Source organism: Podarcis raffonei, chromosome 10 (assembly GCF_027172205.1).
Source record: "Podarcis raffonei isolate rPodRaf1 chromosome 10, rPodRaf1.pri, whole genome shotgun sequence".
NCBI classification, from domain to species: Eukaryota; Metazoa; Chordata; class Lepidosauria; order Squamata; family Lacertidae; genus Podarcis; species Podarcis raffonei.
Window position 1 is genome coordinate 39,639,182 of NC_070611.1, and position 23,126 is coordinate 39,662,307.

The window sequence follows — 23,126 nt, forward strand, 5'->3', positions numbered from 1 at the left end:
TATTACAGGTGTGCGCAAGGGCTGCAGATGCGCACAACAGGAAATGCCAATATTCACTAGTTCTGTGAGCTTGATTAACCTGTCCCATCCTCTTCAGTGTCAAGATATGCCCCAAATATGAGACGTTGGAGAGAACAAGGCATTTTCTACCCCAGTGAAGAAATGTGCTCTATTAGAGCAATGTGTAGGTATTGGTTGCATATAATCACTTGCATAAAATTATACTTCTGTGTAGATATGAATGTTAAAATATTGCATTTTTATATTAAGCCAATGTTTTCAATGACCTTTTCATATGCTAAATTTAATTTACATTTAAGAATGAAAGCTGAATTTTCATCTATCAGCAAAACAGGTTGAGTTTAAAAAGAAAAAAGGGGGGAAAAGAGGGCAGCACCAGAGACTAAAATCATCAGGCTCTGGTCTCCCAAAGGTGAGAAATTCCCTGACAGGAAGTCAACTCTAAATATAAATGCTTCAGGAAGGAGAACATACAAGTGCCTTCATAAACGACAAAAATTCTTGTGAAGACCAGAGGCGCCAAAAATAACAATATGATCTCTACAGAGAGGGGTAAAGAAATGTCATAAAGGCTGGTTTTCAGTGTCCCTGCAAACAGCTGCTGCAGGAAGCTCTTAAAATGAGAAGGACAAATAACTCAAAACCGCTGAAACATTCCCACTATTTGCTATCAAAATAAAAATGAGCCAAGTTTTATTTGCAGCAAGTTTTTTCAGACCATAGTTAAGACCTTATAGTGAGGCCTTTTGGCAAAGGTGCAGAGCAACCTATCTCTTTCCTGGTGTGGAGTTCTAGCACCTTCTCCAAAAACAGCTTAACAAGCTCTACCCCTCCTTCCTGCCTTCCCTATCTTGTCTTTGATGTACAAGAGGACATGCCACCATCTTTGTCAACTGGATTTTCAGTCTGAAATGGTGCAGAACTGATATATATGGAATCTACTCCAAGCTAAACAGTTCACCAATGCTGACTGAACATTTCCTTTCCTTACAAAAATGATTAGTTGTGGTCCACTTGAAACACAGAGAATACTTAGGAAGCAATTTCACACTCTCTTAATAGTGAGCCATCTTGGTTGCAAGTCCTGAAAGACCTGCTCCCTGCCTTGCAGGCTTTCCCTCACCTGGCCTGGGAGGGCAGCACCTGGACTGACTCCAGCTACAAAAGCTGAGTGTTGGACCTTCTCTTGTTAGCATAATGGTTCCATGATGGCCGCATGCAAGCTTGTATTCAGAATGGCTTTGTTCACAAGGAATATTAAACTTTAAGCTTCTTCCTCCCCCCCTCCCAGCAGTCTCACCAGACTAATTTTCTGCAGTCTGCTGCAATATATATATATATATATATATATATATATATATATATATATACCAAAATCTAGCAGCAAGGAATGTTGAGTGTCATTTGGAAATTAAAAAAAAAGGAAAAGGTGGAGTGAAGAGTGTTAAATTGTTTGCTCAAGTTCCTAACAGTTCATAAAAAGGTACAGTAGTACCTGGGGTTAAGTACTTAATTCATTCTGGAGGTCTGTTCTTAACCTGAAACTGTTCTTAACCTGAAGCACCATTTTAGCTAATGGGGCCTCCTGGTGCTGCCACACTGCCGGAGCATGATTTCTGTTCTCATCCTGAAGCAAAGTTCTTAACCCGAGGTACTATTTCTGGGTTAGCGGAGTCTGTAACCTGAAGTGTATATAACCCAAGGTACCATTGTACTCTGAACAGAACACTACCACTGTGGGGTGAAGAGATGATATGCTGTAATATTTTGTTGTAGGTTGAAATAATATTTTGCACAGATATGGATTTTGAATGGTCACACTGTTTTGCATCTAATCATCCTGCTAAAGCTTGCAATAGCTCTGTAAGACTAGGAGCCACAATACTAACCTTATTGCAAATTGTGGGAGGACAAGATGGAGATGGGCAAACAATAAGGCACAAGGAGAAGGAAAACTCTAGATGTACATTACAAAAACACCACGACTCTATGATGGAAAGCAAACATATTGTTGTCATGTGTGGGAATAAGCTCAGGAGGAACAAGTTCTGCTAGTCTGAAGGACAAGGGACAGTGAAGAGCACCGACTATCTCGGTGCCTGAGATATCACAGGTGATGTTTTCTAGATTGTACAAGCTTTCTTTAAGAAAAGCGATTTAAACATGTGTTTCTTTGAAGGCATAAATGTGCAAATTGCAGATAGCTCTTCAGAGGCCCGGGGAAGACAATAGTGTGTTGAGGAAATGAGCGTCCACTACAGGGTCAGGTATGCATGGCATCTGGAGAGTGACAGCAAGGGAAAGGTCACCCTTCAGAAGCTAAATACTTTGTTAGCTTCTGCTTTGATGTAGGTCTGTCAAACCCCTGGTGATTTTTGAGCCAGAGGCAAGATTTGAATCCAGCACCTCCAGATTCACAGGCTCAGCTTGGTTTCTTTCCTGCTACACCATAAAAGATTGCAGTTTGTCTGAACCAGTTTTCAATTGTAATTCTGGCCCTACTCTAGAACCACTGAATTTCTATGCCTTAGCTTTATTGTGACCCAGAATCTTACCACTCTCTCCCACATCCTTCATAACACCACAGTGTGTGGGGGGGGGGGACCCTCTTAGATTCCAAGAGCCTTTTGGCCTTTTGTTCAAACAAGTGCATGTCTCTCATTTACCAAACACAGGCTGCATGTCTTTCCTCAAGGCTGCATTCTTAACATAGGGACACAATCCAGCCAGAGAGTTTAAACTGCCATGCTGATTTCAATGGGTTGACTTCAGAGGAAAACAGGCACAGAATCGTTCTGTTAAAGTGCTCAGCTTTAGCTGGAACATGCACAAGGGGGGAATGCAACAGGTTTTTGCACTTTGAAGGCATGGGCGTAGCCAGGATTTTTGTTAGGGGGGCAGGCCTTTTGTTAGTGAGGGGGGGGGCGGCAGAACCTCTGTTTGCTATGTATTTTTATTGAATTTTATTGATGGGAGGCAGCTGTCCCTCTCCCACCCCCAGCTGCGCCCACGCTTGTAGGTCAAGTTAACACACACATTCCTGTTTTGACTCTGCCCAGTTTCAGGGGATGGGTGTTTTTGGTGGCATAATCTGCAAGGGCGGGGGTGGGGGGGAGCCTCCCGCTCCCCATCATGTGTGTGACATTTATCCTTGGCTCAGCTATATCCTATTCATTTTTAAATTATCTGAAGGCTGTGTACTCTTATATGCGGTGTGTAATGCACATATATCTAAGATTTTAAAAAGGAGAGCAGGCAGGCAGACATACACATGGTTATTCTGCAATGGCAAGGTCATTTTCCTTATCACCACCCATCTATCACCACCACCCCATTATGTGTGGGTAGGTAGGGAGGCGGGTGGCGCTGTGGTCTGAACCACAGAGCCTAGGGCTTGCTGATCAGAAGGTCGGCGGTTCGAATCCCCACGATGGGGTGAGCTCCTGTTGCTCAGTCCCTGCTCCTGCCAACCTAGCAGTTCGAAAGTAGATAAATAGGTACCACTCCAGCAGGAAGGTAAACAGTGTTTCCATGCGCTGCTCTGGTTTGCCAGAAGCAGCTTTGTCATGCTGACCACATGACCCGGAAGCTGTCTGCAGACAAACGCCGGCTCCCTTGGCCAGTAAAGCGAGATGAACGCCGCAACCCCAGAGTCATTCCGCGACTGGACCTAATGGTCAGGGGTCCCTTTACCTTTACCTAGGTAGGGTACTGTACTATTGTCACTGAAGAGAAAAGCATGGGCTGTTGTGCAGAGGCTCATGCTTCGATTTCCCCAGAAAAATGGGCCTTACAAATATTCCTAACAGTTAACTATACAAATAGGGCAAGGGCAATGCTCCAGATTCAGATCCAGCACTGCTTCTCTCTGACTTCCTTTCATTTCAATGGGGCACATCAAGATGGCTGATGGAAGCCTTCTGTGTCCTCTTTCAACTATTTGTGCTATAGGCATCGAATGCTTAAAAAAGAAATCGTTTACATTTAATGTTAAAAAAGTAAAATTGTTTGTAAAGGGTTCCGTGATTCGCAACAATATTTTCCACTTTGGAAAGCAGGCACAATTTGCTTCCTAACCATACTTGATGGAATCTGAACAAGCTCAGCCAAAGATATGTGTGCCTACCGCATTCAAGTTTAAAGCAGGGCAGTTACAGATTTACAGAACTGCTGATTGCCAGCTTCATTAGCCGCTGGTTATGCTTACGGACTGGCAAAGGCATTGAGATCAGTAGTAAATCATCTTGTAGGTCAGCAGGAAGCTCATTATGGGCAGACAGTCCAAGTGACAGAAGCACTTTCTGAGAGTGCTAGAGTAGTAATTTCCTGTGTGAAAGGCCTGCCGCTGTTTCTGCATTCCTCAGGGTACAGCTCTCAGAGAATGTTGCTTTTCCACAGGAAGAGGAAGGAAGCAGTTGTTCGTGATGGCTGTGAGGAATTTTATATATGCCTCAGAATCAGCTGTGAGAATAATGGTCACAGCTTAGATTCCCAGAAAAATGGGGGAAATGAGAAGGTGTGAAGGAGAGAATTGGTGATGGAGGCAGGATGTCACAGTTCACAAGTAGAATACCCTATGAAGCTACTATGGGAAAGGAATACAGAATGAGCGTCCATGCCCAAATCCCACAGAGCCACTGAGGTGTTAATGCAGCGACAAATAAATCCCCCTGTCACACAAAGAGCTTGGTAAAGACTATTCATGAACAACACAATGGTGCATATGTTCACTTAATTTCAGAACACATATTCTAGATCTCTAAAATCTATTGGTTGCTATAACACATACTGAACTATTATTTGTCTTTTCAAAGTGACACCTTTGGTCAAGAAAATACTCCCTAGCTGCAGTATACAAAGGGGAGGTCTCACCCAGAAAAGTGGAGCAGATCTTTACAGTGGTACCTCGGGTTAAGAACTTAATTAGTTCTGGAGGTCTGTTCTTAACCTGAAACTGTTCTTAACCTGAGGTACCACTTTAGCTAATGGGACCTCCTCCTACCGCTGCGCCGCCGCCAAGCGATTCTGTTCTCATCCTGAGGTAAAGTTCGTAACCCGAGGTACTATTTTTGGGTTAGCGGAGTCTGTAACCTGAAGCGTCTGTAACCCGAGGTACCACTGTACTTGCAGTTCACTGAACCAGAGTAGCCACCAACAGCTCTTGTCCTGGCATCTTTGGCAACAGTCTCACAGGGCTGAATTAAAAACCCTAGCATGCAGCATTTATTGGTGATGGTCTACAAAAATCACATAATAAGAAATCTGAAAATAATACACCCAAAGTTTGAAATATATAGTTGCTGAGGCATGGACATCGGAAGTCAAAGTATTTAGGAAGCAGCAACATCAAAACAGAAGGAGAGCCTTTGGGCATAAGGTAATCTGTAGCGTTGGATACCCTTGTAATTTGGCTGTAATTAAATAAATAAGGCGTGAGTACCAGATGCTGTGCAGGATTTGGAAGTCAACCCTATCCAAACATATGTACAGCTTTTTAATTGCTCTGGATTAAAAAAAAAGTATTAGAATCAATGTTTGGATTATATTTTAGTTTGTAATTCATCCTTGGAAAACTTACCAGTAAAACAGAAGGTGAGGTAATATCTACGACAGGAGGGTCAAGTGTTTGCATATCTGTGACGTCATAGCTGGGATCTATCTGTTGAAAATCAGAGTTGAAAATATTATGAAAATATATACAGAAAATGGACACATGATGAAACCCTCAAAAACCACATGTCAAGATAATATTCCCCCTGTCAAACTATTAAATGTGTATCAAAATCACAGAATTGAAGAGTTGGAAGGGACCCCCTTTAATGTAGGAATCTCAACTAGTAATCCCAGTTAGTAGGATCCATTTACATACAGAACCATTTTATTCCATATGGCTTGGTTTCTGCCAAGGTAACTGGATTTCTCCTCAAGGTGTTTCGAGCAATTACTAGTTATAAGCCACATTCTTACTTCTAAGATGAACCAGTGCTTTTAAAAACGGTAAGTAAAAAAAATGTCTGTTGGAAGCCTTATCCACAAATGCAGAGTGCTAACAGCAGGACTCTCACCATGACAAAGCATCCTAAAATCACACAAAGCACACTAAAATATATCTGGGACAGTCAAGAACAGATCAGTCACAATCAATGACATGATGTTAAAATATCCCTCTGTCACATCAAAGCCTTTAAAAAGCTTGCTGACATAAATTTTTAAACATCAACAATTATTTGCAGATGCACACCTCACTATCAGTGCAGCAATCGGCCTGGAAAGCCCCATTCTATCCTGACATTGTTTCAACTTCTTCCATGGATGGGACTTCAAGCAAGGCCTCACAAAGCCTAGAGGAATCTAGTGCAGTAGCTTCTGGATAACTGCCAAACAGGGTCCATGTGCTCCTGTCTTCATTTAACTTGTCAGGAGAGGGGCTAAGGCATTTGGTACCAACCGAAGCTTCCAAATTTTAGCAGCTTCTGGATCATAAAGCTATTTTAACTCTCTTTTTCAAGTCACCAGATTTAAAACAGTTTTACAAAACTGGTGTGTGCATGTGGGTGCAAAATAAAGAATGGCAGAAGGAAACTGAACAGTTTAGGAAATTGAGGCCCAGAGAACTTTTTATGGTAATCTCTTGCCTGTGGCTGTAAAATTAATCCATATCCTGATCCTTCATCACATATATTGCCCAGGTAGGATTGAAACTATAGGACACAGTGTGACATTTCCAGTATTTAAAAACATAGTCATTCTGGAAAAAAATATATTTCATACTGGGCTGTGCAAACTATTCTTAAATTTTAGTGCCATCTAGTGTCTGTTTGCCTTAGATGACAACTATTGATTTAAATTTTTTATGGAAAGCATATAGAGCAGGGGTCATCAAACTTTTTCGGGGGGGGGGCAGTCCACTGTCCCTCAGACCTTGGGGGGGCCCACAAATAACCCAGAGATGCATTTTAAATAAAAACACACATTCTACTCATGTAAAAACACACTGATTCCCGGACGGTCCGCGGGCCAGATTTAGAAGGTGGTTGGGCCAGATCCAGCCCCTGGGCCTTAGTTTGCCTACCAATGATATAGAGCTATCCTATACTGTACAGAATCTTGGATGATGATACAATGATAACATGACCTGGCCTATCAGCATTATTACTCGGCATCAAGAAGATGACTGAGAGTATTATAAACCATCTATAGTTGGTAAATATAGAATAGCTATATTAAAAGGTGTTATTTTTCATTAATGGGAATACTTAATAAACCCAACAATTATGGTGACTGCCTTTCTCTGTATGACACTGTTCCCTTCTTTTTGCATGTGTGCATGTATTTCTGTCCTTCTCTGTCTACACCTGTGCACAAATATTTATTTAGTTGATAAAGATAAGTACTGATCTATTGACTCCTAGTAAGTTAGCTCGGTCCCAGCTCCTGCCCACCTAGCAGTTCTAAAGCACGTCAAAGTGCAAGTAGATAAATAGGTACCGCTCCAGCAGGAGGTAAACGGCATTTCCATGCGCTGCTCTGGTTCACCAGAAGCAGCTCAGTCACGCTGGCCACATGACCCGGAAGCTGTCTGCGGACAAACGCCGGCTCCCTCATCCTATAGAGTGAGATGAGTGCACAACCCCAGAGTCATCAGTGACTGGACCTAACGGTCAGGGATACCTTTACCTTTACCTGAGTTAGCAAAAACGTATAAGACAAGTACATATACCTGCTGGAAATGTAAAGAAAAAGAAGGTACCATTTACCATATGGTCGTGTAAAGTAATAAAAGCATTCTGGGAAATGATATATAATGAAATGAAAAAATGTTTTAAAAATGTTTAAAATGTTTAAATAATGTTTAAAATGTTTAAAATAACTTTTATTTTAAAAAACCAGAAGCTTTTTTTTTAATTAGGAATTATAGGTACTGACATCCCAAAGGACCAGAAAAGACTTTGTTTGTATGTGACGACAGCTGTGCGGATGCTACTAGCCCAGAGATGGAAAGAAGACAAAGTCTCGAACAAAGAGGAATGGCAAACTAAGCTGGTGGACTACACCAAAGTGGCAAAACCGACCAGAAAGCTCAGGAATCAAGAAGACAAAAACTTTAAGAAAGAATGGGAAAAAATTGTAATATATCTAGGAGGCCACTGTAAGCAGATGAAAACATTAGCAGGATTTTAATAACACTTGTAATGTAACAATCACTATGGACAATATGGGCAGATACAAAACATGGATCACGAAATTATATGAAGTTGAAAATGTTGACACTAAGACCCAAGGAGGGAATGGGGGGGGGGAGTCAGGCGATTCAGAGAAATCTCAAAATGTGGACATTCATTTGGTATTTTTATAACTTTATGTTTGTAAAACCAAATAAAAATTATTTTCAAAAGGAAAAAACCAGACTTGAACTGATGTACATTTCTGCATTAAAGGTAGGGGTGAATATTGGGGTCTGTGCTGGTACTGATTAAATGATTACAGATTTGAGTTCCCGGGTGAACACATTAATTCTTTACTGATTTGATAACAAGCTAGTTTTTGTTGGGCTTATTTAGGAACATGGGGAAATGGACCATATAAAACCTCAGGGTCTGCAAAAGAGTAGATTGAGAGGGAACGGAATGGAATAGCCTGGAAGAGAGACTGCTTGGCTGACATTCCAGAAAGCAATATTTTGCTGCAGGTCTCACTTGCAGGCAACTATTTGTTAACTTGTAAATAGTTAGATGTTAGAAGCCATAATGTTTACCTCAACAGACTGTGGTTTTGCATTATGGCGATGAGGTGACCGAGGGTAAATATCAAGAAGGTGAGGGGCTTCATCCCCATGTAATTTTCGCATGTGATTTTTAAGAACTTTCTTGTATTCAAATGCATCAAAGTTTGTTTTCCAGAACAACACCTGTAAAAAGTCATAAATAAAAATATTGACTGACGTTTAACTCACACTTACTTTTTTGGTTTTGCGGTCCTTGTATTTGGCACGAGGACACAGGAGAAATACTGCAAAATACTGCAAGACCTCGCAGATGCGCAAACAAAGGGGCAGGGGCTCAAATTATAATAATGTCAGTAAGACTGTTAAGAAAGTATTAATAAAACACAGTAAACTCTTAATTGTTTAGAGCATCTAATAAAATTATGTTTCACATTAAGAAATCAAAATCGTTAACAAACCTGTGCATCCACACCACCAGAGACAAATGTTTCTCCACCTTTTGAAAAGGCTACAGAGAGAACAGGTCCCTAGTCAAAAAGAAGAAAAGAAGCCAGATTAAAAATAAAATTAAAAGACTTCATATTGTTTATAATTTTAATATATTTTCCTCCTCCCCTCCATAATAATGCCTATCCTTTTCTTGCCCATCGTCTTTCCTATTCCTGTATACGAGTGTCTCTGCCCCCATCATTCAGTCCGGACACTGAGGTCTAGAGCTGAGGGCCTTCTGGCCCTCACAGAAATAAGTGAAAGGACAGAGAACCAGGCAGAGGGCCTTCTCGGCAGTTGTGTCCACGCTGTGGGACACCCTCCCATCAGATGTCAAAGAGATAAACAACTATATGACTTTTAGAAGACATCTGAAGGGAAGCTTTAAACGTTTGAGGTTGATGTCTCATCTCAACTTGTCAACTCAAAGCAAAAAAAATAAATAACATGGAATTTTTGATTAATATTGCCTGTCACAGGCAGAAATTACATTTAAGCCCCTCTCCTCTTCTACAATACAGTTTAATTGAGGCCATAACATTGTTAGCCATTCATTAGCATGGCCTTTTGCTCCCTTTTAAACAAAAATATAAAACACGGATGATGTTCATTACCCTATCCCCTGTGAAGTCCTACTGAGCTTCATTCTAAGCTCTAGGCCTGTTTCAAAAGATATACAGAACTGAGCAAGACTGCATACAAATTGGAAGCTCAGATAAACACATTGATAACACCCAGCTTCACTTTTTCTATCCCTCCAACTCTGTTTAGGCTGTCTCAGGACTGTTTCAAGCTAAGCAGATACCACTCCAAATTGCACCGTGGCTGCATCCCTGTGATAGCGGCTCATCTCTCAAGTCATGTGTGAACTAATGCAGTCATGGCTGGCTGTGGCAGGTAGTATAAAAAAACTACAGGGCACCAGGTTGGTGAAATTCAGGCCACTAAGTAGGATAGAAATTTAATAAATGATTAAGCCCAGGTTCTGTTTCCCAGCAGAAGCGAAGTGCCTGCAGAATCAGCAACCTGCACTAGCACACTGCTCATTCATTCACATAAAACCAAACTTTATCTTCCCTTTGGCTTCACTTGATGTGTGAACCAGGCCTGTGTAACTCAGTTCAGTTCTCTTAGCCTCAATTCAGTGTAGGAAATCAGTTTTATTGTAACATGTGAAGCAAAACAGCCAGAGATACGCCTATTGAACATTTTGTGTTTTTTGAACGGTTGTATTCACAGCCCAAGCACATACATTGCCACACTTTTCACATTCCAGTAACTCTGTGTTTCCGCTCGAAACAATTATGTCTTGCAAGAAAGCAGCAATGTATGAGGTGGTCCTTAGAAGCCCAAACAAGCAAGAAGGTAGAAGAAAGAACAACATGCTACCTCATGCCCATGAAGCGTGTACAAGAGCCTTCCTCCTAAAAGATCCAAAATCTTAACAGTACTGTCGCTGGAAGCTGTGAGGAGATAGTTGCCAGAAGGATGGAAAGACGTGCAGTTCACGCCGGCTCTGTGAACTGATTTAAGTAAAAAAGAATTCAGATTTTGATGGCAAAGAAAGGAGCCAATATCTGCACTGGCTAACACCGCAATCCACAGCATGCTTACTGAGAATTGTTTTCAAAGGCACTTACTCCCAGATACATGTTCATAAGAGTGCAGCTGAAAACTGATTCATCAATATAAATGAAGTTCATTCTCTAATGAACAACACCTTTTGTTTTAATTCTGCAGTAATCATTAAAAAATTTCTACCTATCCCTGCCTCAAACCTTCCTGACTTATAGCCACTCTATTATCCCTAAACCAGGCATTGCCAAACTTGGCCCTCCAGCTGTTTTGGGACTACAATTCCCATCATACCTAGCTAACAGGACCAGTGGTCAGGAATGATGGGAATTGCAGTCCCAAAAACAGCTGGAGGGCCAAGTTTGGCCATGCCTGCCCTAAACTGTGCCTATAGTTCCCCCTCAGCTGCTTCTCCTTTGTGTTGCATTGTGGTTAGGAATACTTCATTCTATTGAGCAAAACCCAGCAGAATTGTACATAAAGTTGTTAACAGATGCACTTAACAGTGCCGCTTAAGATGGAGGCATATGATCATCAACTGAGGCCCTTCTCCTTATGCCTCCTCTGCGAGAGGTCGGCAACACAAGAACAGGGCCTTTTCTACAGTGGCTCCCTTCTTGTGGAATGCTCTGGCTTGCGTGGCACCTTTGTTACATATATTTAGGAAAAAGCATTCCTCTTCTCCTAGGCCCTTGGATACCTAAACATCCCATGGCCTTTTAAACTGTTTGTGTCATGAAGGGGGGCGGTATTGTTTTGTTTGTTACTATGTTTAGCATTTTTGTGTTTTTAAATTGTAAACCTCCCTGCAATCCTTGGATGAAGGGCAGTAAATAATAATAATAATAATAATAATAATAATAATAATAATAATAATAGAGCTTTGTGACTCACATCCAAAGTATTCAAGAGGTAGGCTGGGAACAGAAGGCACAGAGTTATCTAGTCCTTGGGCATGGCCTTCAAAGAAGATGCTGCCTTGCTTGCTATACTCCAGGGCAGGGATAATCAATGTGGTGCTCACCTGATGCTATTGGTCCACAAAACCCATCATTCATGTCCACTGGCTATACTGGCTAAGACTGATGGGAACTGGAGTCTGTCAACATCTGGAGGGGAAAATGTTGCTTACTGTTCTAGGGTAAAAGTCCAGAACTTACAGCTGAATCCCTGAACCAGCTGTCTAGAAACAATTTTTAAGAAAGCTGGTTAAATGAATGATTTGGAAAACCACCCATTTTCAAGGGGTTTCAAACCATCTGTAAGGGATCTGACATGGGTTTCTGAGAGAATGGCTGTACTTTCGGATTTTCCTGCCCTGGTTTTAACTGAAAGAGCCTGTAGACCAGAGGTGAGGAACTTTTGGGGTTCCATGGGAAGTATCCATATTAGATCTAGCCTTGTGGACCCACCTGTCAATCACCTGACATCCCAATGCCATCAGGTGATTGGGACCTTTGAAGCATCAAAGTTGAGACTTCAAAGCACCACACAGAGCTTGCAAAGAGACCTGCAGTGCTTTAAAGTGCCTGAGGCTTCAGCTTTCTGCAAGTACTGGTTATGCAAAAGAGATCCAGACAGTTCCAGCTCTGCTACCCATCCGCTGGTGGTAGAGCCGACATCAGCTGTGTGAGCCAATCCTATAGGCTTTGGCTCTGCTGCAGGTAGTACACAATAAAATGCATCATATAACATGAGTAAACAAGAGCTTTTGGCTTCTGAAAGAAATGAATCTCCACACACTAACAGTGAATGATTACAGGGTTAGGGATGGGTCTTTGGGTACAGAGAATCTGAACCCCTTCAACAACCAAATGCAAGAAAAGCAGAGCATAGAAACACAAGCTGATTTTATTTTTCTCTCCTAGGTCAAGCTCAAAGTATCTACTTTATTAGGGGATTGAAAAAGATACTTGTGATTTTTATCTACACTACTGTGCTGCCATCCTGTGGTTTAAAGTAGCAAGGACATTTAGTTCTTATTGAGGGAAAGCAGATGGATTCTTTTAAAGCCTTGATCAACAAGACTAAGGGCTCATCCAGACTTCTGCTTGTGCTGCCACTTTTGCCTGGGAAACTCCAATCTCTAGCACGGAATTGGAGCAAACATCAACCGGGTTTTCTGCAAGCTGGTGTTTGCTCCGATTTAGCGCAAAAGAGCAAGTTTTCTAGGGGGAAACGGCAAGACAAGCAGAAAACAACTCCGACCCATGCTTTCTAGGTGCAGTATTGAGGAAGCTTGGGTGAGCCCTGAAGTTTCAGAAAGAACATGTTGGTCAAAAAGGAACGTTTCACTAAAACAAACAGCAGTATCCAGACTATGCACCACTTTAAACTATAAGCAGAACCATAACTAATTTTACAAAGGCATGTTACTACTTGGCTACACGTTTTAATTTTTGTTTTTGTTTTTCTTATTTACAATGCAGGACCGTATGAGAAAAATTGAGTGTATTTTTATATTTATATATTGCCATTCCTCCAAGATGAGTGATCCACAAATTCACAAAACACATTGGGTAGCCCTCCCTGTTGTGGCATGTTTGGCAAGCTCCTGTCCTCCCCCTGAACTTCAATCTGGAGAGGAGAAGAAGTTCTCCCTATGGTTGAACCGTGCATTGGAGGCACTCCAAGTTACAGCACAGTGTATCACAGACAAGCCCCCACCTTTCTCCTGCTTTTGGAGCTAGGAAGGGGTGTGTGGGATTGTTCCTGCATATGGACTGTGCTTCTCTAAAGCTCAGGGTAGCATCAGAGGGAGCTGGGGGAAGGGCATGGTTGTTTCTGCAAGTTTTTGCTAGCTACCAAGACCAGCCAAAAATCTAGGGGACCACTGACACTAGAAGCATACAATGGGTTATCCTATAAAGTAAAATAGGGCTGAGAGGTTGCAGATTTTACATGGCCACAGAATGAGCTTAAGAAGCGAGCTGGGATATTAATTCCAGTCATTGTGGTCCTCTATTGTTTATCATTGCTATAGAGTTGCCATCTTTTCATATTTACACACTCAATGCTTTGGGGATCGTCATTTACTATGGTCCTAAAGTGGAAAGTGTGTCAGCATTTTGACATTGCTGAATGTGAATTTACTAGAATGGTACACTGGGCAGTCTACAGATTGAACTAATATGTTTCTCAAGAAGATTTAGTGGGCAAGAAAAAGCCCATACTGATTCAAGGACAGTGTTGACACCAAATAAAACCAAAGCAACAGCATAAATGGAACATAAGGGAACATACTTTTAAAATGGCTCATGCAATTTATATAATTACATGCTGCTATATTAGCCATATGCTTATCAAACAGTCCTCTTTTAAAATATTAGTTTTGCATTAATGTATGCTTTCAGATGCTCAGAATGCCAGATTTAAATTCCTTCTGAAATATTTAGGCCAAGTCTGTAACATAGGCTTGCTTTATTATCCCCAAGTAAAAGATAAGAGACAAAGGCTTGGCTAGTGAAGTTAGCAGCAGAGATATGATTGTAACTGGAAACTTTCTGGGACACAGCCGACATTCTTAGTTACTAAGACCTATACTAGCTTTTAGAGAAATTACGAAAGGAAGAGGTTTAGTAACCTTTTACCTCGGTGCTGTTGCAATAATTTGTTTATTCGAATGTCCCAGATCTTCACTGCGTGATCGGAGCCTGCGCAAGCTATACACGTACCATCAGGACTGAAATCCACATAGTTGGCAAATCTACAAGGAAACATTAAAAATAACGATTTGTCATTTGTTACAAGAACAATGCCATCCACTTGGCTTACTTTATTGGCCCATGTTTTTTAATGAGTTTTCCATCACATCCTAAGGACTCAGAGCCATGCTGTCTGCCCTCACTATTGCCCTGAGATACATTTATTTATTTCATAGTACTTATACAGTGGTACCTCGGGTTAAGAACTTAATTCATTCTGGAGGTCTGTTCTTAACCTGAAACTGTTCTTAACCTGAAGCACTACTTTAGCTAATGGGGTCTCCTGCTGCTGTCGTGCTGCCGGAGCACGATTTCTGTTCTCATCCTGAAGCAAAGTTCTTAACCTGAGGTAATATTTCTGGGTTAGCGGAGTCTGTAACCTGAAGCATATGTAACCTGAAGTGTATGTAACCCGAGGTACCACTGTATTATGATTGTAAAAAAAACCCAAAAAACCTCAAAGCAGTTTCCATAAAGAATAAAATGAAGTTGTTAGCAGATACTGAGCAGGATTTGAACCTAGATACCCCTTGCCAAGATACAATACTTTCTCTTGACAGCCATGCTGGGGTCACTTGCATGCCAGAAAGTCCCTCTTTTCACAGCAGTGATGGGATGTTGCTTCCCTGACTTTCTGGCCTGCTTAAACTCCTATCTCCTGCTTCCCAAACTCATGTTCCACTGAGTGAGCCCCTGGAGACTACTACTGTCAGTGTTTTTCTGTGGCTGCCTTTGTCATATTTCCTACCCCTTTCTCTTGGTTGCCTGGCCAAAGAGTCTGAATCTCAGATGCTACCCCGGGATGGCTGTGTGCACTCTCAGCATGCCTCCTGTTCAGGGAGTAATGTCCTCTCCTTTCTTTCTTTGTGCATTAGGTTGCATGCAAACACAGTTTTGGAGCTCGAGGAAATTTGAACTCCTGCCTAGGAAGTGGCAGAAGAGGAATTGTTGATACTGGCTGTATCAGTGGGGCTGATGGTTAGAAGCACAGTGCACGCCTAGCCTGGGCTCATCATTGTGAGTTTATTGACTCCCTCCATCTATGGGGTGGCATGTGCATGTTGTCACCAAGAGTTTCTGACTGGTGAGCGTCATGCTAAGCTAAGTAGACTCTGCATGCCTCTAAGAAATCCTACTGCTGCCGCAGAGATTTTCTTCTCCATCACAGAGGCACAAACACAGATTGCATTTCCTGCACGTCACCTCCACCCACAAGGACAAGGCTAAAGTCTGTTTAGTCTTGCCCAATGGAAAATGGCCCTGATTCTAACCACTCCTTTCTGCCCACCTCGTAAGGTGCCCTGAATTTCACAAATATGTGAAACATATGCTTTTGATCCCCTGCCATCTTTCCAATGGCTGAGCTCCTCAAGCTGTCAAACATTCACCTCTCAAGTCCCACAACAAAAATGGAACAGTTTTGGTGATGTTTTTGCTTTCACTGTTGGAAACCCAAGCGATCTCCAACATGTAAGAGAATTTAGCTTGTGCAGTTTATGCTAGCTTAACAATACTTGGTGTTTCATTTTGGCCTGTACTCTGCTTATTTCTTTCCTAAGCTTTTTATTTTTAAAACAAACTCTAATTAGGAAAACTAGGGATTGGCTTACTACTTGGCATCATCCAAATTATTATGTGTTCCATATTTAAACAGCGTACCTTCCAGGAAAGAGAAGTAGGAAAGGAAGGTATCTAAACACAGCAGACTGGATTGTACTAGGTTTACATTATCTGAGACCAAGGGCTTTTCATTATAGCCCAAACATGGCTATAGAGCAGAATGGAAAACTAAAGCACACCAGAAGCACATCTAATACGTTACAGCACAGTAGATTACTCCGAAGAGCCTTAAAATACAGTGACAAACATAGTTACAAACCTTGTTTCTGAGTTTGGAAGATTGGTCGTGGAGATAGTGCAAATGGCGCTGCACCTCCAACACTTTGCTTTTCACAACAACTGAACAGGCCTCTAGCAGATCTGCAAGTGTCACTACAACACTACCACATTTCCTTTCATATATGAAGACTGCTTACCCTTCATGATCTATTATATCATCAACACAGGTTTTGTTTCTCAAATCCCAGATTTTAACAGTTTTATCATCGCTGCAAGAAACTATTAATCTTCCATCTGGTGAGTATCTAGAAAGGAAAGAAATATACCGCAGCTTTAAAAACACCGACATCCAGCATCTAAATCAATTGCCGCTTGCAAAGTTAGTGACCATTTTATCCTGAATTGAACAGACATGTGAAGCTGTTTTAAAAAGACAAAAAAAAGTTACTGCTTTTCAAACACCAAGAAGGCAAAGCATGCAAACACTCACTTGGCACAGCGCACCCAGTGTGTGTGCTGGAATAAGGTAAACAAAAGACGTTGGCTGTAAACACTCCAGACTTTTACAGACTTGTCGTTGGATGCAGTAGCTAGAAATTGACTGTCGTACGAGAAGTTCACGCTATGGACTGCTGATGTATGGCCTTTTAATGGTGTGGATTCACCGTGACTGTATATAAAATATGTTGCACGTGCATTAGTCCCACAACCACATAACAGATTAATCCAATTTCCCCGCCCCTCAACCCAAATCAAACCTAGTTTGTATCCTCAAAGAGACAGCTTCCCTTTCTTCTTTGTCCCAGCACGAAACGCAAAACCTTTTGCACAAAGTACAGAAGACGAGATCAAAGCTGGGGGACTCAAGGGCCAAATCAAGTCCTCCAGAACTTTCTGTCTAGCCCTTGGGACTCTTAGGCCGCACCCGGTCCTTTGCCTCCCCGGCCCAACAGCCTCTTTGGCTGCTTTTCCCTGGCTGGAATGTGTCTGCAAACTGTCATAATGCATTTTGCTTGCCTCAATGGAGATGTGTGTGGGGTGGAATATAGAAGCCTCTGACTTCTATGTGGATAGAACACAGCCTATTGTAGAAAGGTAAGAATAACATCCATGGCTCCACCCATATTTGCCTCTGGCCCCACCCACCACTTGCATATAACCTCCAAAAGGTTTCCCTTGAAGGAATCCAAGTGGATAGCTCAGTTGGTTAGAGTGTGGCGCTGATAATGCCAAGGTCGCAGGTTCGATTCCTGTATGGGACACCTGCATATTCCTACATCGCAGGGTACCTTCCCAACTATGATTATATGAATCTGGCCTCTCTGAACTAGAGGAAGCTGTACTATGCCTAAGCCCAACATCCCTTCAGAAACCAAAAACCCTGGAAATATTTAATTTTCAGTAATACTTACATACATGGAATCCATAGCCTGGCTGTCCTATCTTGAGAAGCAGATGCCAGCAAGTTTCCATCTGGTGAAAACTGTACACTGGTCACACCTTCCAAGTGACCCACAAATCTGAAGGCTTTGGTGTTTGGCTTCAAGTTCCATATCATAAGAAACCTATCCAAAGAAGAGGTAGCTGGCAAGAAATAATTATAAAGCTCCACACTTAGCTATCAATTTTGTGTTCCAACATAAAGGTCTCAGTTACTTTTACTACCAATTTCATGAATGGATATAAAAATAAGATACAGAATCTAATGAAGTCCAATCATTCTAGTTTGAGATCTAGGACAATAATTCCACAGAGAATTCAGCCAAATAACAAACCATGTTACCTACCGTATTTAGTGTTTGGATGAAGCATAGAAATGGGTAAGCAAATAAGATTGTCACCACTTATTTGCATATTTTACAAAGACATTATTGTAAGGTGACCATTGTTAAATGCACTGTTAAATCCTCTTGTCACGGAGCTGTGATACCATAAGCTTATCCTTGGTTAGATCACCACCCAAAAGGCATTAAGAGGCCTGGAGCTGCAAAACGCTCGGAAGTGTTGGGGTCTTGCCTTAAGTTGCCAGAGAAGGTGGAGGGCATCAAAGCAAAACCAGTGCAACTGAAACTAAGCGTGCAATTCTGTGTGCATTTCCTTGAACTCAACTGAGCTTATTGTTTCTCAGTAAACAGGGTGTGGCACACATTGCAGAGCAGCAATCCTATGCATGCTTATTCCAATAAGTGATTCACCCTCAAATAAAATGTGCATGGCCTTACAGCCTTACAGCGCATTCTCAAGGTCACCCATAGTGCAATCCTAAAAACATCTACAAACAATAAGTCCTCCTGAGTTCAATGGGACTAACTCCGAGATAAGTGTGTACAGTATTACAGCCTTAAAAGACTAGTTACCCAACACTTGCACTACCCTCCCAAACTTGCTATCAAGGCAAATAAAAGTACCCCAATAAATGCAGAGGGAGGGCTCTCATTTTGATACCTGGTGTTTTTGTTGGGAAATATATATTTGCTGTTAATACAGTCCTTAACTCTGAAGTGTTGAAGACAAATCATTTGGAGCAGAATTCCAAGGCATTCAGCCTCAGATTTACAACTGCCCAACAGGCAAAAGCTGAATAAGTAACTTATGGAATATCCAAGAGACCACACAAATCATTTGTTCATTTATGCTTCAACAAGTAAGCTTACCAAGTGCTCTAGTAGTTGGATTGAAGGCAACACAGGTGACTGCATCTTTGTGGCCTTTAAAATGACGGATCAAGACCGGATCCTCCTAGAGGAGAAGAAAACCTTCTGTAGTTTTCAAAGTTTATTTTAAAGTCACCTAATCTGATCATTGAATTGCTTAAATCAATCAATCAAATAGCACAATCAAGCTGTTAGTGCCACAAGAGTTGAAGACCAGGTTTGCACATAACACTTAGCACAAATATGAAAGCTCCTGGAAATGAGATTGCAGCTGTTTTGTCCTCTTCCATGCCTGCTGCTGGAAGCTCACCTGTGGTTTGGCTTAGTGCGTTGTCTAAACCCAGGGCTCATAGTTATAGCCAAGCCTTGTTCTATGGCTTCTCACTCTGCTATTTTTAAACAAGCCAGCTATAGAAACAGAACAATGATACCTTGTAACGATAAACTTAATACATGAAATAAATGTGTTAACCTCTGTAGAAGCATGTTTTCTATTCTGTAAAAAAAAAAAAAATCAATAAAGGTGTCTGTTCTATTCATCGTCTCCCTTCTCTTGCTCTCTAATTGTCCGGTCAAGTCATTTTTGAAGATACAGTAGTGTGATCCTAACAGAACTTTCCAAAGAGTAATGTTTGAATAAGCATGTGTCGGACTACACTGTTAGGCACACACTATCAATGCACCTTTCCAGTCAGCCAGGTACAAGATTCTGCCCAGCAAGGCTTTCTGTACCTGTCCAGGTGGCCATGTGCAACAAGAACTGAGGTGTGCATGGGGTGTGTGGGATGGAAGAGCACAGTTCTGGGACTCCCCAACGCACTTCAAGCAACAGCAGTGACATAATATGACCGGCCCTCCTTCCTCTGGCTAGTGAGTGAAAGGATAATGAATATTTCAAGTTAGCATAAGAGCATAATGGCCCCTCAGGATCAGGCCAGTGTCCCATTTAGACCAGCACCCTGTTTTCACAGTGACCAACCAAATGCCCACCGGGAAGCCTGCAAGCAGGACCTGAGCACAACAACACCCTTCCTGCAGTTTCCAGCAGCTAGTTTTCAGAAGCATTATAGCCTTATCCTCCTTGAGCTTGCCCAATCCTCTTTCAAGAGCCATCCAAGTTGGTGGGCCATCACCACTTCTTGCAGGGAAGCACGGAGGAAGCCAGAGGGCGAGCGAGGGGGGCGGGGGAACAGCCATCCATCAAGGGCTAGGCGCTCCTTCCTTTTGGTGCAACTCCTACCCCAAGCTAGCAGCTGAAGCCGCACCACTTCTTTTGCAAGGTCGCTCGCATTGATTTTCTTCTTCAACAGTTTTTATCAAAGATTTTGTGTGCGTGTCTTACAAAATAAAACAAATAGGTCGTTCGCATTTTTTATCAAAAGATGCGCTTCAGCTGGCTGCAGATCTTTGTTTTTGTTTATATATATATATATATATATATATATATATATATATATACCGTATATATATATATATACCGTATTTTTCCCTCTATTACACGCAGATTTTTTCTCCTAAAAAGTAAGGGGAAATGTCTGTGCGTGTTATTGAGCGAATGTGTGGTCCCTGGAGCTGACAAGCGCGAGTGAAGGCAAAAATCAGGCAAATATCAAATCGTCCGGAGAAGGGAAGCCTTGAAAGGAGGAAGCTCTGCCTCAGGGTCTTACTGCCCACCTGCTTCTGTTTCCTTACTGTGTTTGCTCAAACTGAACAAAGAGCAGAGAAAACCCCTCCCCTCCAGGCAAGCAGAGTGGAAAGCAGAGCGTCCTGCCTTCTAATTCCTCTCCGTGCGTCTGGGACTCGCAGGCAACATGCAGGTTGGGGCGGGGGGGAGAGAGAGAGAGCTGGCTGGCTTGTGGGGGGGGGGACTTTTGCCTTCCTTTCCTCCCTCCGGTAAAACCCCTCTCCTGCATTCTTAGCCAGCTGCCTCTCTGCACACCCCTTTCGGTGCTCCTTATCCTTTCTACGTTTTTCCTTCCCTCCCTACTTAAAACGTGGTTCCAATCACGGATCCACATGGATCCTCAGGATCTTTGCATTGAGTCACCCCAAATTCACCATCAGATCACATAGCAATGATCTGATGCAAAAACAGGGCTGCAATGGTGCAAAAACATGGTTACAAAGCACGGATCCACATGGATCCTCAGGATCTTTGCATTGGGTCACCCCAAATTCACCATCAGATCACATAGCAATGATCTGATGCAAAAACAGGGCTGCAATGGTGCAAAAACGTGGTTACAAAGCATGGATCCACATGGATCGTCAGGATCTTTGCATTGGGTCACCCCAAATTCACCATCAGATCACATAGCATGTCCATGGCTACAGCCTGCACCAAAAAAATCACGCACCCACTGTTGCCTGGGGCTGCAATGGTACAAAAACGTGGTTACAAAGCATGGATCCACATGGATCGTCAGGATCTTTGCATTGGGTCACCCCAAATTCACCATCAGATCACATAGCATGTCCATGGCTACAGCCTGAACCAAAAAAATCACGCACCCACTGTTGCCTGGGGCTGCAATGGTACAAAAACGTGGTTACAAAGCATGGATCCACATGGATCCTCAGGATCTTTGCATTGGGCTACCCCAAACTCACCGTCAAATCACATGTCTGTGGCCGCAGCATGAAGCACAAAAATGATACATCCACTGTTTCATTCAGAATTTTTTTTTCTTGTTTTCCTCCTCTAAAAACTATGTGCGTGTTATGGTCAGGTGCGTGTTATCGAGCGAAAAATACGGTATATAAAATTTTTATTAAATTTTCTGTTTTACAATTTAGAATACTCATTTAAACATCCTTAAAATATCAACGACTTTTCTTTCCACGGTTCTTTTTCCAAATCATAAATCCCTGCGTATTTTACATGAACTAAAGCATTCAGTATCCCATTATTACATCCATCACAATTCATTTACACTGTTGAATTTATCTTAATGCTGCGTTTTCAATGCCTGGAGATCTTTGTATGCGTCTCCATGCTGCACCTCCTACAAGCCACGAAGAAAGCACCGAGGGTTTTCCCTCTCAGCTCATCGCAGCCAGCAGCTCTGCTAACATCGGGGGATGGGGGGTGGGATTGAACCCAGGGCTTCCCGTGAGCCCCCGCGCTTCGTTCACTACACCCGCCGACGGAACTCCCCGCGACAAGAGAAACAACTACGGGGAAGAGGAGCCGCGCCCTGAATGGCCAGCGTCGCTGCCGGCTCCCCAGGGGACCCGCCCTAGACTCTCCTACCAGCGCCGCCACCGCCATCGGGCTCCCGGGGCCTCCGCTCTCCCGGCCAACCACCTTCCGCGGCCCTGTCAAAATCCCCGCTCTCCAGACCATATCAGTCGAGTCCCGACCCAAGGCTGGCCCAGCCTCACCCGCGGAGATACGCGGGCGCTCGAGGCGGGGAAGGGAGGAGGAAGGAAGAGGAGGAGAGCGAAGAAGCGCCGCTCGGCCTCCTTTCGAAGCCGAGCTAGCCCATCCATGCCATCGGCGTTCGACGCGCCCTTAAAGGGGCTGGCTCTCTCCGAGGCAGCGGAGGCGGTTGCCTAGTGACGGCGCGCGCGTCGCGGAGCTTTCGCAATGGGAGGGAGAAGAACGCAAAGAGGAAAGGGAGAAACGTCACCTAGAACTACGGAGAGAAGCGAAGGGAAGAGTTGTAGGCTCCGACTAAAGGGGGTTTCTGGCGGGTGCGCTTCGTGAGAGTGACGTTGGGTCAGTTAAGAAGTTCAGAAAAATCGTACTTCATGGATCTGGGAAGGGGGGCAACTTTTTCTCAGCTCCCCGCTGGGGAAATGCAGACGCATCTATGCATCTATGTGCATATGCACATCTATGTCTACATGCAGAGGAAGCTGGAGAAGTTAAAAGGTATGGTATGACAGATGTGCAAGGCTTTTTTCTCTCTTTGCCTTAAGCATGCAAACACCACCACCACAACCTACTTCTGATATGTGCGAAGAGCCTGGAATCTCTTGCATGCAAAGCGGTTGCTGTGCCATTGAGCTTAACAATGTGGCTGTCTAGTCCAGAATTATAAGGGAGAAATTCACCTTGACCAGTTTCCCCACCCCCCAGAAAAAGCACCAGCTCTTTAGTTCTTGGCGCAGAAG

The 23,126-nt window shown here is 42.8% G+C and overlaps 1 protein-coding gene across 4 annotated transcripts in view; it reads right to left on the reverse strand.

Moving 5' to 3' along the window:
• POC1B (POC1 centriolar protein B) overlaps positions 1 to 22,507 on the reverse strand; it is a 28,224-nt gene extending 5,717 nt beyond the window's left edge. The window contains exons 1-10 of one of the 4 annotated variants that reach the window (XM_053405777.1): positions 22,261 to 22,507; positions 19,008 to 19,092; positions 17,766 to 17,937; positions 16,844 to 17,023; positions 16,551 to 16,658; positions 14,401 to 14,516; positions 10,625 to 10,758; positions 9,205 to 9,273; positions 8,777 to 8,929; positions 5,600 to 5,680 (exon numbers count right to left, since the gene is read on the reverse strand). In XM_053405777.1, coding sequence (XP_053261752.1) covers positions 5,600 to 5,680; positions 8,777 to 8,929; positions 9,205 to 9,273; positions 10,625 to 10,758; positions 14,401 to 14,516; positions 16,551 to 16,658; positions 16,844 to 17,023; positions 17,766 to 17,937; positions 19,008 to 19,092; positions 22,261 to 22,353 — 1,191 coding nt within the window. In that variant the 5' untranslated portion in view covers positions 22,354 to 22,507. Of the gene's footprint in view, positions 1 to 5,599; positions 5,681 to 8,776; positions 8,930 to 9,204; positions 9,274 to 10,624; positions 10,759 to 14,400; positions 14,517 to 16,550; positions 16,659 to 16,843; positions 17,024 to 17,765; positions 17,938 to 19,007; positions 19,094 to 22,260 lie in introns of those variants that run through there. The other 3 variants (XM_053405774.1, XM_053405778.1, XM_053405775.1) reach the window with 3 other exon arrangements.
• Between the last annotated feature and the right edge of the window lie 619 nt (positions 22,508 to 23,126).